At 36.3% G+C, this 16257-nt stretch overlaps 1 protein-coding gene across 1 annotated transcript in view; it reads right to left on the bottom strand.

The window, feature by feature from the left end:
- Erich3 (glutamate rich 3) overlaps window positions 1-16257 on the bottom strand; it is a 76009-nt gene that overhangs the window by 29082 nt on the left and 30670 nt on the right. Inside the window, exons 6-8 of the mRNA XM_090333971.1 lie at window positions 15537-15820; window positions 11515-11748; window positions 749-1210 (exon numbers count right to left, since the gene is read on the bottom strand). Of these exons, the coding sequence (XP_090190097.1) occupies window positions 749-1210; window positions 11515-11748; window positions 15537-15820 (980 nt within the window). The remainder of the gene's footprint in view (window positions 1-748; window positions 1211-11514; window positions 11749-15536; window positions 15821-16257) is intronic.

The raw sequence follows: 16257 nt of genomic DNA, 5'->3' as shown, positions 1-16257 counted from the left end.
ACATCCTCCTTAGTTTTCTCCTGCTAAATGGACTCCTGCAAACCAAGGAACCCCAGGTACCTCAGTTTCACAAAAGTGAAGAATGAAATTTCTTTGGTGATTTTCTTTTTCTTTCTCTCTTTTTAACTCTAAATCTAAAGCCCAACTAGACGGATGCAGTAGAAAATTTCTAGGTAGTCTGGAGGCACTCTGCTTGGATTTAAATTTTGAGAAAAGCTCTCCATAGTTGCATGATCTTGAGCCACTTACTTAACCTCTCTAAGGCACAGATAGTTCACGGTAAAGAGGAGATGGTGATAGGAACTAATTCATGGGGAAATGAGGCCCTGGTGAGATGCAATGAGTTAATAGATTTTTAGAACCACGCATGGAAAAAAAAATAGCAAGCGCCCATCAATGTGAATTAAGGATATATAACTAAGAACATATGACATTAATCTCTAAAAAGCCACACATATATTTTGCCTTCAGACATGTAGCATGTTTTATTTGACACATGAGATAGGATTATGGTAAGAAGGAATTTACAGAAAATAGGAAACAGGCTGTAATAATTACCAAGTGATTTTTAACTGCAATAGAAGGAAAACAAGCTGAAAACACATGTATGATTATGTGATAGAGAGAAGGAAAACATGGAAACTCTGGAGCATTATAACAAGCACTTTCTGAACTTTGGCAGTACATGATAACCCAAACCAGCTTCCATGCAGGGACAAAGGCAAGTCAGCTCAGTGGCTATACTCACCACCTCGCTCCGCCTCTGCGAGACCTGCCTTACTGTCCACCTCAGCAGTGGTTTCTTCCCAAACCTTACTTATGACCTTTTCCTTTGGTTTTTCAGAAGCTTGTTTCCTGGACTTCTTAGGTAAATTCTCTGTAATCCCTTGGGCTCTTTTCTCCATTGCTTCTTCGGTAACATTTTCATAGCTTTCCTCTGTTGACAAAGCCTGGCTCTCCACATTTGCTTTGATTATTTCTTGGTCTTCGACTTCATCTTCAAAAAAGTTCTCCATCATTGGGAAGTAGCATTTTCCTGGCTCGTCATTTTCACTCAGCTCTGGAGTAGAGGAACTTGCAGCTTCGTCTGAACTTTCGGAGCCTCTTTCATTGGTAGTGTGGATTCCTTGTTCATGCTCGGCGGATTCATCTTCACTTTCACTAGAAAGGGGGTGACTCGGAGATGAAGCTGATGAAGAAGTTTTGATGTCTGCAAAAATAAAAATGATATCACTATTCCATAGAGCAATTGAATAAATTGTGGAAACAGAACAATTTTTGTAATAGATTATCGTAATAAGAATACACACATCCGTTAATCCGTTAAGTTGTAGTCCCTCTTTTCCTAAATATTCAACCTGATTAGCATGATAAAGATATCTACCTAATCTATGGACTACAGGTTTTGGTAGGAGGTTGCATGTAAGCAAAGAGAAATTCTATTCTTTGGATTTTCTCTTTGAAAGCTATTTGTTTAGAATGCCTTTACAATTATTTCCTTCATTAAAAACATAAAGCAAATGAAGAAACCCTTTATCCTTAGAGAAGGAGCTTAACTTTGTCTTTTTAAATAGCCACATATTTTTTGTTTAGCTTTTTCTTACTTTTTTTCTACTATGAAATCTAGCATTCTAGTGCACCTTGATATCTGAATATGGTTAGACATTTCATAAATAGTGTGTGTGTGTGTGTGTGTGCATGTGTTTGTGTATGTGTATCTGTGTGCATGTGTTACATATTATCTTCCTCTGAGCTCCCCAGCAGCAATGTTCTAAGATGAAGCATTGTTTGTGAAGAGCGATGTTTAAAGGACATGCTCAAGGAGAAATTTTTTTTTTGGTGGGGGGGGGGGGACCTGGGCAGTCACTGTTCCTGAGCAATTCAGCTCAAGGCTACCATACTACCCCTTGAATCACAACTCCACTTCCGATTTTCTAGTGGCTAATTGGAGATAAGAGACTCTCAGTCTTTAGTGCCTGGACTGGCTTTGAACTGTGATCCTCAGAGCTCAGCCTCTTAAGTAGCTTGGATTACAGACTGTGAGCCACCATACCTGTCTTCCAGGAGAAATTCTTAAGGGAGTGGAGACGGCCATGTAAGGAGAGGAAGCAGACAGTCAAGGAGCTATTTCAATCAACCACCAAAGCTCAGCATGATCCCACAGGAACTCTTGAAGTTTAAGTTATAATTAGCAGGCTATAATTAAATTAAGATGAATCTATGTTTTTCTGTTTTGAAGCTGTAAGGTATAGGCTTTGGGCCCCGCTGGGGGAGGGGGACAGAAACTCTCCAGCACCACCTTTGCTGTTTGAGCCTGAGGTGAAGTGGATCCTGTAGCCTTGGGCAATTCTCTAAAGGAGACTAAGCAGACAGAAGCTAGGGACAGACAATGAGGAACTAGAGAAGGGATTCAAGTCACATATTAGAAAACGCCACAGATGCACAGTGTAGACACGTAACAGTAGTAGAAAGTGACTTGCATATCACCCCCCAAAAGCTTAAAAAAAAAAAGCAAACAAACCTCCAGTAATACACCATTTTTACTGAAGCTCTTAAGAGAATACAAGTCACTGAATGCCATGCTGCAGAGCAGAGAAATGTAGAACTTGCTCTTTCAGCGGATCTGGGTTTTTAATGGACTCTGTAGATTGATTCTGAAACCAACAGCACTTAAATGCTGCCTGCTTTCTGCTTTCTCTTTCCTGTATTCCTTACCTTCTTTACTGTTTCCTGTATTTCATAACAACTACACAGGTGGCTGTAGCCACTAATGCTCAGCTTAAGAAATGAAATGCCAGTCTTAGCTTTATTCACCTCCCTCTGCCCCTCAGATCTCTATGATAGGACTTAGCATTTTAAGTGTAGATACTGAGACTTAACAGAGCTTCCACAAATATTTGAGAGATGCCTCACAGCATGAAAAAGAAAAAAAGCTAAAAGAAAAAGCCTTTAAGGAACACAATCCCTTAAAGCATAATTCCGTTTGTTTTTATCTCCCAATATCTTGACAAAAGCACCAGATGATCACTTGCTCTTCAGAGAAATCACACACTTTAGACATTCCATTTTTTTCTGCTTCTGGGGTTTGAACTTCTTGCTTCATACTTTCTTAGAAAGTACTCTACCCTGAGTCTCTCTTCTATCCTTTGCTGTTCTGATTATTATTATTATTATTATTATTATTATTATATAAGTTTCTTCCCCATCCTAAGCTAGTTTGAAACAGCAGCCCTCCCAAATCTCAGACTCTCCCACAGTTGAGATGGCCAACACAAACTAAGGCACCCAGCCACTGGGTGAAATAGAATCCTGTGAACTTTTATCCTGGACTGTTTTGAATCATGATCCCTCTGATCTTTGTCTTCCGAGTAGCTAGGAGTGAAGTCATGAGCCTCTAGGGCAAAATCTAGCTACTCAATATTTATTCCTCATTTTATAATAAGATATTTATAAGCTATGCTGCTTTTCTGTGCAGAGCATGGCAGATGGAGGTATTTTTCTCTATCTTACTTGCATGAGTTCGGAAACTTTAGGAGCCCATGCTCCTCTCCCCTGATAGTACTTCTCATTTTTAAAAAAAGAAAAATAACTGGGGCTGGGAGTTTAGCCTAGTGGTAGAGTGCTTGTCTAGCATGCACGAAGACCTTGGTTTGATTCTTTGGTACCACATACATAGGAAAAAAAGCCAGAAATGTTGCTGTGGCTCAAGTGGTAGAGCTCTAGCCTTGAGAAAGCCCAATGCTCAGGCCCTGAGTTCAAGGCCCAGGACTGGCAAAAAAAAAAGAAATAACTTGTTTATTCGTTGTTTAATGATGGCTTTCATTAATGTTTTGTTTGTTCTGAGAGTACTTCTGAATAGTGGCATGATAGAGTCCATGTCCATTGTGTTAGTCACACAATAAAAAGCCCCCTTCCCCACACACATATACCTTAGTAACTTCTACTAATGGTGTGATTTTTATATCCAAAAGCTGATATGCATTTGGGTTCGACTCAGTCAATATTTGAACAAGGAAAGATCATGAGAATGAACATTTTCAAAGTGGCAAAGCACCTGACTTCCTATATAAACTCATTTTAGTTTTCAAATTTCTTCCTAACCTCAAGCTATTGTGTAGTCTCACCATCATTTCATAGTTTTATTTTCATGCACACACCAGGTTAAGACTATGTCTACAATAAATCCCAAGAAGGTTCAAGACCATACTGTTGGATTTTCACAATGAATACTGTTATTTTAAATGAATTTTGCTTATTCTGTTTGAACCAATTTTATAGGCCCCTAAAAAGATTTTTTATAAAGGAATGTCAAGGCACATATATACTTATTATTTTTGTCATTAGGAGTAAAAAAATCAGAGGAATTGGGGAGAAAAACTCTGTCTACTACCCAGTTCCCTTTATCTGTGAGTCTCCCCTTCTTGTGCTCAAACAGGAAAGGACTTGTAGTTGGGTCTTTCTAGCAAAGAAAATTTCTACACTGAGTGACTGACCCTTGGTTACAGCCCTGGATCTTGTCCTAAGTACAGCTCCAACATTTTTCCTCTCCACATTCAGTCAACCCCAAGGCACTTTCTTTTTTCATGTTTGACCATTGCACATGGAATTGTTCCCCATTTTGCATTATACCACTAAAATATTATTCCAAAGAAATTGAGAAAAATCCTTGTCTTTCTGTAATAGGCTTCCTCATCATAACTTGACTACTTATTAACTTTAAATTTAATTATACTCCTCACCTTCTCCTATCCTCTGTTTTCATAGCCATAAAATAGGAGTAATTGCATTTGTTCACCACATGGCATTATATGGGAAAAATATAAACTATTCAAATTAAATATTCTTGTCTATATAATTGGTAGACTTTTTCTATCATAAATGTAGTGTATTCCAATGAAGTATTTCTTGCGATGCTCCTTACAACACAATACCGAGTACTATCCCGGTCACATTTATTGAGAGGGAAAATTCTTAAAATTTGATTATATTATGTACCCACTGTATCCCAAATACTGAGGCAACTATTTTATAAGATCTCATTATTCCAATGAAATAGTTACCTTCTTTTGCAAGACCAGAAAAAGAGTTCCAACAAAGTTAAATAAAACCTAATAGTTACCTAGCTATAAACCAGCAAGGCTCTCATTTGGGGTTTTTTTTGTGTGTTACTAACTAGAGTTTGAACCCCACGTTCACTCAACTTGCTTGCTTGGCTGGCATTTTACCATTTGAGCTATACTTCCAGTCCACACTTCCTGCTTTCACGTGTTATTTTGGAAATGGAATCTAGTTGACTTTTCTGCCTTGGCTGGCTTTGAACAGAAATCCTCTGGATCTCAGTTTCCTGAGTAAATAGGATTACAATTGTAAATGACTGGTACCAGACACGGAAACAGGAAGTTTTGTAAAACACCTTTTTTATAATGACAAAGCATAATGAACTCAAAACACACTTATCTGCTAAAAGCAAGAGCCACAGACTCTTAAAAAAAAAAAAAAAAAAAAAAAACAGAAGAAGAAGAAGCCCTGACTCTTTATGAACCCACCTGGTCCTTCCTATCTAATTGTTAGTACCCAAGGAGAACAAATAGGAAATAAAGGTTAAGTTTTTAGACCCTTCCAATCACGGATCCCAACCCAGTATGACCCCATTTCTTCTATTCTAAACTTTAATACCAAAGTTTTTAAATCCCTTAATTTAAGAGTTCCTCAAAATCTGTATAAATGATATTCTTATATTGTTCAACTCATCATTTGTTTATATATTGTAGCATTACTGGTATGAAAGTTTCCATCTTGGTTGTAATCAAGAGTTCATTAGGGAGGGAAACGGGTACCAAGACGGGTATCAATGTATGTGAATTAATGCACCTTCTATCTGGCAAATATCATGTAACCCTTCTATTAATTACAATAAAAAAATAAAATAAAAATAAAAAAAGAGTTCATTAAATCTGTTTATATTTTATATCAGATATGAAAGTTCAGTCAATCTATTCAGTTACAATAATACCTAATTAGTCAGTAATTTAGACACAACAATTATTGTAGAGTGAATATATTCTTGATGAAAATGATATTCCACGTATGAACAGTAACTAGCCGTTGGTCGTAGCCGAGAGGTCACATCTCATAAAACAGAGTTGCTACGAATTGAAATGGCTCAATTCATCAATGAGACCAATCTACACCTAAATGTATAAGGGAGACATCTACAAATAAACACAGCTTTAGCAGGAAGAAAAGAAATCATAAAGAAGACAAAGTTGTAGATATAATTTAAATGTGCCTTCAATTGCACATTCTAAACATTACTGGGAATAATAAAATACTGAGATTAGAGTGAAATCTTGTGTCCTATTTTGCTGCATAAATCTTTTACATTTGTCAATCGCCCTTCCTTCACAGATTTTACTGTGTGTCCCCATGGTACCATTACTATGTAGAAGAAAGATTCGAAACAGGGAAAAATAGCAAATATTTCATGTAAAATAATGCTACATTTAAATAGCTCCGTAGGGCTATGACTTCAGCAATCCAGAGGTGAGTTTAGGTCTAATTCTTATCATTGAGAAAAGTTAAGGTTTAGTGTGCAAAAAAAAAGTATGAATGTGAAGCTAATTGAAAGGACCTCCAGGATATTGAAACAAAAGCCATATAATGAATGATTGTTGTCCTTAATGTACTATGTTGTCTCTCATCTCCCTTGCTGTCCCTTGGTTATCTCATATTGGTATAGTATCTCACTTTGTTATCTGATATATTGAATTTATTTGTATTTGGATATTTGAAATTTGATAGGGAAGGGGGGAAAACCAAGACGGGTGGGGGGAAGGGAAATGGGTACCAAGACATGTGAAAGGGTATCAATGTATGTGAATTAATGCACCTTCTATCTGGCAAATATCATGTAACCCTTTTACTAATTACAATAAAAAATTTTTTAAAAAAAGTATGGTTTCACAACACATGTAATATCAATGTAGGAGAGAACATCACTGTGTATCTCATTCCGAGGATTTAACGAAATGAACAAAGCCAGTGTAATTCCTGAAGAAAGTGAGTAGAAGGTTTGACTCTAGTATTTTAAGTCTATGAGGTCTATTTCTTCAACAGACTAAAAAATAGCACACATAAAATCATTCTTACCAGAAAAAATGGCTTCAAGTCTTGCTTTGTTCATATTCTGGGAAAGCATTCTTTGTCTCTGTCTCTATCTCTTACCAGGTCTCTCGGACTTCTCCTGCCTCCCTCCTAGGAGTTATTTAGTCATTACTCCTTACTCACAGGCCCTGTTATCCAAACTGTCCATAAAAGTATATTCCTAGTGATATGATACTTCACTTCCCCCACCCCAGACCCCCAATCATACAACATTCATCAATGACAATACATTTTCAACTGGTAAATTAATGCCTGGGGTTGGCAACATAAATGCAGAGAAAGGAAGCTGTCATTCTTTTTAAATGATAGGAAGTCTTACCCATCATTCCTAAACTAGGGTCCTCTCTGAGTCAGCTTTCAGTCCCTGGCACTCTATCACTCACAGCAGCTCAATGCAGTGCATTCATCAAAGCAGGCCAGCCGGATTGTTAGCTGGCAGTTTAAATGGGGCTGACTTGTCACAAGAGTGACAGCCTGGGCAATTGTTTGCCCTCTGGGAACAGGTGCAGGCAGGTTCAAATGAAACACATCCGAATACTAACAGCAAGATTCTTAATCATGTCAATAAAAAGGATGTACTGGTGTCTGGGATTCTGTGGCCACAATATGCCTTTTACACTTTTGAAGATGAAACGCCACTTTTCAACAGGGCTTGAAGAATTCTGTCACGTTATTATCATTCTCGATACATGCCACTTATTAGCTGGATGGACTCTCAAAATTCTGATACCTCACATGCTAAAAGGCATATTTTTGAATTACATGAGAGCAGATTATTAGAATACAGGGCTTGAAAATAAGAAAGCATGAGGGGAAGGAAAGGGACAATACTAGTATGAATAAGATTTCTGTTTTAGAATAAGAGAAATTCTTCAGTGAAAATACAAGATGCAAAGGGCACCTTACAAAGAATAACTTGATAATGTCTTTTTTGAAGTGAAAAACTAGCTGGCCAATTCAATTTCTGGCTCTTAAATTTCCCAAGATTTGTAGATGTGTTCCTAGAGCCCTTAATATACAATTAAAATGTTGTATGTTCGATATCTGTATCACTTACTATAAAATTGTTTAAAACCAATTCCAATAATGATCTTTTAAACTAAGTGCAACTAAGTACACTATGACATTAATCAAAGGACTTTAGAGTTCTTGATTTTAACAATGAAGAGATGTTTTTAATTGCAGAATATCTTTAGGAAATCAGCTCTGTGAGGAAGAACCCAAAAAAACTCAATCTTTGTTTGCTTAGTATAATTAACAAGTGTAATTAATTTGAGGAGAAATTTTACCACACATGAAATGAGTGAACAACAATGATTCACTAAACAAAGCACTTCTTGGGGCTACTGAAATGGGATCATTTCTGATAGGATGACCAGAACTTACCAAAAGACCTGAGAGTAAAGAGGAAAATCCATCTACAGAGGAGAAAAGTCTAAAATGCCGTCTCCAGAGTTGAATAATATTTTCACCTTGGTCCTGCAATTGTCTGACTCTGTAAATTTGGGAATCATTTACCTTCACTATTTTTAAGTGTACAATTATTTGTGAAATGTACATAAAAAGGAAACATAGCTGACTCTGACAGTTGTTTAAATAGTTCATAAAAATGTTTACCACAGGGCACATAGTTCATTATTTAAAATGTCAGTTATAAATATAGGCTTCCAACTAGTTATATGGAAGCACTATCCAGTGTAAAAGCCTATCTACTGATGTCAGATATTTAAGAATTAAGAATCTAAATGATCAATTTTGTGGCTTAGAAGCAGTGTGCTTGCCTAGCATGCATGAAGCCCTGGATTAGATTCCTTAGTACCACATAAACAGAGAAAGACAGAAGTGACACTGTGGCTCAAGTGGCATAGTGTCACCCTTAGCAAAAGGAGCTCAGGTTTCAAGTCCAAGTCTAGCAAAATAAAAATCTAAATAATTAATTATTTCCCTCCAAGGAAGATCCAAGCAATATATACATCATTCTTTCTTTGTATTTATAAATAGTATTATTCTTAGAAAAAGCCATTTGATCTCCAGAAAGCACAGTGTTTACACAACATAAATTCTCACACAATGGGCTGAGAGTGTGGCCTAGTGGTAGAGTGCTTATGTAGCACGCATGAAGCCCTGGGTTTGATTTCTTGGTACCACATACACAGAAAAGGCTGGGAATCATGCTGTGGCTCAAGTGGTAAGGTGCTAGCCTTGAGAAAGCTCAAGGACAGTACCCAGGCCCTGAGTTCAAGCCCCAGAACTGGCCAAAAATAAAAAAAAAATTCTCAGACAACTAGATATCCAGTGTTTATGGGATCAGTGAAATTGGTAATTTGATAATTTTCCACCATGGCAGCACAAATAAAAAACTGAGAATAATTTTTGCTTTGAGGGAATTATATTAAAATACAAATACATCTTTTCCAAGCTCTAATTGCCTGGATGATTTCCTTAAAATTATTGACTCAAATGATATCTTTTTTCTGTTAAATTCTAAACTGTATATTAAATATGAATATGAATTTCTGTATTCACACTCAAATTGAGAAGAATTTACATATAGTTATATTGAATGTTAGAAATATAAAATGTAAATAGTAACTGAAATTAGAAAAGACTTGTTTCAAGTTGTTAAAAATTACTGAAATGTCTATCAACTGTTAAGTATTCATTCAACTATAAGAAAATGAATTTAAATCTTTTTAAATTTAATGACAATCTATTTTTTTTCAAATTGTGCTTCACTCACCATACCCATCAGGAAGCAAGGGTTAAGTTTTAATTAAGTAGTAATAATTGCACATGGGGTTTGTAGCCAAATTGTTTTCTCTTTTATTCTAAATAATCTGTTTTTATTTCATAGTGTTTCATATACATATATACAAGAAATTATTCATAATTTGTTTGTCTGCTGATACTGGGAATTGAACCCTATTTTGCTCAAGATGAGTTCTCTACCACTTGAGCCACAGCTCACTTCCAGCTTTTTGCTAATTAGAGATAAGCATCTCACAAACTTTCCTTATCAGGCTAGCTTTGAATCACTGCCCAAACCTGCTTCAAATCACATTCTTCACAGCTCAGCTTCCTGAATAACTTCCTGATTTGAGCCACCAACACATGGGTTTTTAGAGTAGGTTTATTTGAATTCTTTCTTGAAGAAAATGGTACTACAAACCAAATATATACTTTCATGATTATTAAATTAATTTCTTTCTATATTATACTATTCTACTTCCTGAATTCAAAATTGTGAGATTTTATAGACAGGAAATTTTTGAGAGGTAAAAAGAATAGAGAAAATAGAGACAACCACTCAAAACAGCATAATAATGTGACTTCATTCCCCAGTTGCAAATTGCAAAGACATACACAAACTTAAGTATGAGAGTAATTATTGTTATTACTAGTGAAAGCTCAAGAGGTAATGAGAGATGATATTGGTTAAATTAACAAATACACATAATTTGGCCAAATCAAAACAAAGCAAAGTAGAAAGTGGGTGTCTTCTTTCATGGGAAAGAATTTAGATGAACTGAGATCTTCTAAAAGTTTGTTTCAGAAAATGAAAAAGTTCTATGTTTCCCTGTGAATTTTTGGAGGAAACATTTTAGACTAAATGATTATAAGGAAGACATAAGGCTAATATGCCAGAATCCTGTGTTTAATATTGTTTAATAAGGGGGAAAAATAAAAAGAGCCAAGTATAGAACTTTAACTTTAATTTGAGTGCATGCATAGGCATTACTTTTCATTATTTCTTTAATTTTACTTTTTTTTTGATCGGTCCTGGGACTTGAGCTCTGTCCCTGAGCTATTCAGTTCAAGGTTATCATCACTTATCACTTGAGCCATAGCACCATTTCCAGTTTTTTGCGGGTTAACTGGAGATAAGAATCTCATGGACTTTTGTACCTGGCTGGCTTTGAACTCTGATCCTCAGATCTCAGCCTCCTGAGTAGCTAGGATTACAAGCATGATCCACTGGCACCAGCTTACATTTACTTTTATACAGTACAAAGGTGTTACCATGGAAATGTGTGTGTGTGTGTGTGTGTGTGTGTGTGTGTGTGTGTATGTGTATGTTGGGTGTGTGCTTATTCTAGAAGGAAAAGTAATTTTCACACTAAACAAAAGTTGTGTTGCATACCTTACTTAATGTCTTTGAGGAAACTAAAGCAAGTAGCACACCACTACTTAGAAGTAGGATGGAGACATATGGGTATGGAAGGTTTATTCCCTCTTTAGCTTATCATGCTCTGAATTTCCTTTAAAATGAGATCTTATTAAGATGAATAAAAGGAAGAAAAAGAGAAAACTCACTAAGCAGCCAGGTCACTGGCATATTGTTCTACTTGCCTTTTTTACCCTCTTCGCATTCACTCTCCAAGTATCCATCAACCTCATCCTTCACGTTGTCTTCAATCTCAGGTGCCTTCTCTGATATTCCACTCTCCTTTTCAGGCTCTAAATTATCTTTTTCATCATCTGAGGGTGACTTTGATATCCTATTCATTTGATCATCAGCCTGTCCTTCTTTATTAGCTTTCTCAGCCTGTTGCTCCTCATCTGCTTCAAAATCTTCTTCATATTCTGAAGAAAGAAAATCTCTACTATAAGAATGCAAATAAAATCCCTGATCAACCTATTTCACTTTAACAAGAACTTTGACTCCATTATGCTCTCTTCAGTTCTCTTTGCTGCTTCTGCTGCTGCTTCTCTTCCCTTTTTTTGTACAATTAGTGAACATGGAAAATTAACAGTATATGATCAAAGATGGCAATCATATATATATATATATATATATATATATATAAGAGAACAGAAGAAATGATGCTCTGAACGCAAGGCTGAAACCTAATAAAAGCTCATTTACAAATGAACAGCATCTTCCACAATGACCAAAATGGAAAGCTAGGAACTAAATAAAAGACAATAAATTAGAAGTAAATTAAAAATGAATAGAACAGAATTATAAGAATGAAAGCTAATTTGGAGACCCAGTGAGGTCATATTTCATGAAGAATGTTCAAAATATTTGGATATCAAGTTAATGAATAGTGAAGTGGAAAAATTCAATTAAGTCCAAAGGACCTCAGAAGTAACTCTGAGAGTAGGACATTCTTTGAGAACAAAATTGGCACTAAGAATGAAGCATTAAGGCATCTACAGTTTGGCTAGAATTTAAACCATATGTTATTCATTCCTGTAATAAATTAAATAACAATACAAGTATATTTGAGTCCTTAAAAGCAGAATATTTATGTCACCATCACAAATTTACTTCATTCCCTAAAGAGATTCAACAAATCTGCAACAGGAAAAGGAAGCTGTCATATTCTATATACTCAAGCTGTCCCTTGTGGTTATAATTCTTCACCTTTCATATTTAATTGTTCCTCTTTTTTTTCCACCAAAAAGCTAAAACATCTCGAAGTGACAACATGCCAAAGATAAAGAGCAAAAGGATCTCATGCAGAACCAATTAAGCAAATAAATAATTATACTTTTAAAAATTACAGAGAAAATAAAGATTTCCCAATTTGTGTGTTTTAGTTATTAAATATTCTTGCTCTTCTGCTAATTGGTGGAGCCTCTTGGGTAATTTATTTCAGCTGCCCACCTTAGTGTAATAAAAGAAACTTAATGTAGGAGCGTATGCCCTGAGCGTAGGAAAGAAGCATCATTATGCAGAGAATGAAGGGGAATGTGTAAGAGAAAAAGCAAAATCAAAACTATAATGGAGAAAGCACTCAGAATTTATACAACATTTTCACAAAAGAGATTTGTTATGTTTAAACAAGAAATGAGGCACTATCAAAAACAAAACAAGACACAAACAAGAAAGAGTGATAAAACCAAATATTTTTCTCCAAGGGTTTCTGTTCAAGTTATAGGACAGTAAGTTTATGTGGCCCAGTTCACTATCGATGAAGAAGCCTCTACTGTAAATCCTCTATGAGAATGAGGATAAAACTGCAAGGCAAGGTGTTACAATAAAATAAGTATTTCTAACAAGGAATCTCCAAGTGTTTTTGTGGAAATAAGATATAAGTGCACAATCTGTATTATATTTATTTTGCAATAATGTTTGCATAGGGCACTCTGTAATGTTAGTTTTGACGTTATGGAAGTTGAATGCTATGAATTTTTGTATAGACTCATGATTAATTAGGTGGAATGGTGTTAAATACAGTCGTTTTTTCCCATCTGTGGTTCACTTTTTCTGGCTTCAGTCACCCACAGCCAATGGCATTAGCAAAATCTTAAATAGAAAGTCCCAGAAATTAAACACTCAAAGTTTTAGTGTTAGTGTTAGTGTTCCTAGGGATTGAACCCTAGCCTTGTGAATGTTAGAAGGCACTCAACCAGTGAGCTACCTGCCCAGTCACACAACACATTCTTAAAATTATTGTTTTATCAGTTACTGTTGGCTCACTCATTGCATTTAATTTATAAACTAAACTGTCATAGGATGCCACATCATGTCATGTATGTGTAGGAAAGGTAATGTAGAAGTGGTTCAATTCAAATGGGCACTGGTGGCCCAGGCCTGTAATCCTATCTCCTCAGGAGGCTGAGATATGAAGATTGTGGCTTGAAGCCAGTCATAGCAGAAAAGCCTATGTGGGCCTTATCTCCAATAAATCTACTCAGAAAAAGCCAAAAATAGTAAAGCACCAGCCTGAGTACAAAGAGGTCCCAGTTACAACACCCAGGACCTGAATTCAAGCCCCAGAAAAGGAAAAAAAAAAGTTCAGTTCACAGTTTGAAATGTTTTCATTTTAGAATATGTTTCTATAGATAAAAGTAACTTTTTTAAGTAGAATGGAAACAAAGGAGGACAGAGTCATTTTCTGGGGTTGTGGAAGATTTCATAAGAGGAGTTGAAAGTAACTGCAGAATACAACTACCTAAGTCATTTTGTAGATATTTGCTATCAATCCCAAACTAAGGGGTCCGATAGAACATGAGTGGATTACTGGAACTAAAATAGAAGGGTTTGGGGAATCAGGGAGTCCTGTTTCTAGTACCCCGTTCAGACATTTCTTAACTATGTAGCCTTGGACGATTTGTTTCACATCTTTAAGCATCAATGTCCTCATCCATAACATGTTTAATCCAAAGCTGTGGCAGTATTAAAAGTAATAGTCTTTAACAGAATATCGGGAGCCACAGGAGCAGCAGCAATTGTGAGACATGTGGTTTCTGGCCATTGCATGCAATGTGCTCAGTTCTGAAAGCAGTACACCTGGATGGAGGCACCTGACTAAAATCTGAGCAGCACAGGTGTTGGCAATTAGGATACAATTACTGTTGTTTTATTAAAATAGAGCATAAAATTGGAGAAACATAGCTTGAACTGCAAGAAGAGTCCCATATGTTCCTTTGTAGGAGCCATCTGTGTTTCTCACACACATACAAAATTACAAGTGGAGATACGGCTCAAGTGGTAGAACACCAGTCTAGAGAGAAAAAGGGCAAAGTGAGAGCCCAGGCCTCTAAGTTGAAGCCCCAGTAGCAGATCAAAAAGGAAATTAAAACAGAAAAATCAAGATTGCCCTTCACTTGCTCTATACTAACCCATATCTACTGTTATCACAGGATCATTCCATTATAGCACCCTACCAACCATCATAGAATTATATACATTGTACCTGCATAAATTGGTGAATTGCATCAATTTCTCCAAAGAAAGAGTATGCAAAAACTTAAAAAAAAAAACAGAAAAAACTATGATTGAAGTTAATAGGGCCTCTCACGCATGTGAGTAAAATTTTACTTCTTTTTCCTCCGGATACCTTACCATGAAGGAAAGCACCTTCATGAGGTTAGGTCTGTCCTCATCCACAGTGACCCAGTGTTCCATACTAAAGAGCTGGGCACACACCAGCACCCATTTGTAATCCCACCTACTTGGGAAGTAGATCATAGCCATGACAGCCCCTGTGGAAGGGGTGGGGTGGAGGTGGGGGTGTGGCTGAAGGGGAGAGTAGGAGAAGGAGGGAAGGGGGAAGAGACTAATAATTCAAAGAACAAGCCAGGGATAGGGGTTCACCCTTATAATCTCAGGTACACTGGGGTCAGTAAGAATATTGGAATCCAAGATCACCTGGTGCAAAAGTGAGCCCCTAGTTGGGAAAATAAAATAAAACATACAAAATAAAGCAGAGTAAGTGCCAGGATTTGAGTTTGCAGTAAAAAAAATCACACACACACACACACACACACACACACACACACACACACACACACACACAAAGAGAGAGAGAGAGAAAACAAGGAAAAGGTTCCTTACGTGAAGTTGCCTAAAGGACAAAACAACATTTAATGATAATAGCATCAGGATAAAATCAAAAAGCCCTACTGTGATTGATTACCATATTTAAGAACATTCTCCTGGTCATCTTCCCACACATCTTGTCCTGCAATACATTTTTGCTCCATCTCTTCCATTGCACTCCTTACTTCCTGGAGGCCCATGGTTACTTCTTCAGCTGAATAAATGGCTGGGCCACGAGTTTGGATCCCCTCCTCCTCATCTCTTGCAGATATCACGTTCTCCTTCTCATGCCTCTGTTTTCCTTCTCTTTTCTCAATGTTCTTTTCTTTCCTAGGTTTTGTTGAAAGCATTTTTCTGTCTAGACCCATTGCAATAATGCACCTATGGAAAAAATCACAACACGAGATATTTACCCTTATATACAACTAAGGGTAATCAAGTCACATTAGCAAGAAATGATTTAAAAATGTCATGACTATGCACATTACTTGAAAATAAATGTGCATTATGCTAATGCTAAAATTTTAGAATAAAACATAACAATCATTTTAATAATTTTAACATTAATAATTTTACTCACAATCATACAAAGAAACAAAAGAACTCATTAGCCAAGAATTGGAGTATCCAACTAAAAGTTCTACATTAAAACATATTAGTCAGTCTAACACAGTCCTAAAAAATGCATATATGGAATGTGATATGTAATAATAGACAGAGATATGTAGCCAGAAAAATTAGATAATAGCAGAAGCTGGTGGCTCAAGCCAATTCTAGCTACTTGGGAAGCTGACATCTGAGGATCGCCATTCTAAGAC

This window comes from Megascapheus bottae, chromosome 6, assembly GCF_031878675.1.
Source record: "Megascapheus bottae isolate mThoBot1 chromosome 6, mThoBot2.hap1, whole genome shotgun sequence".
NCBI classification, from domain to species: Eukaryota; Metazoa; Chordata; class Mammalia; order Rodentia; family Geomyidae; genus Megascapheus; species Megascapheus bottae.
Note: the sequence above shows the minus strand (reverse complement) of the source record. Positions and strands in the feature narration are given on the sequence as shown.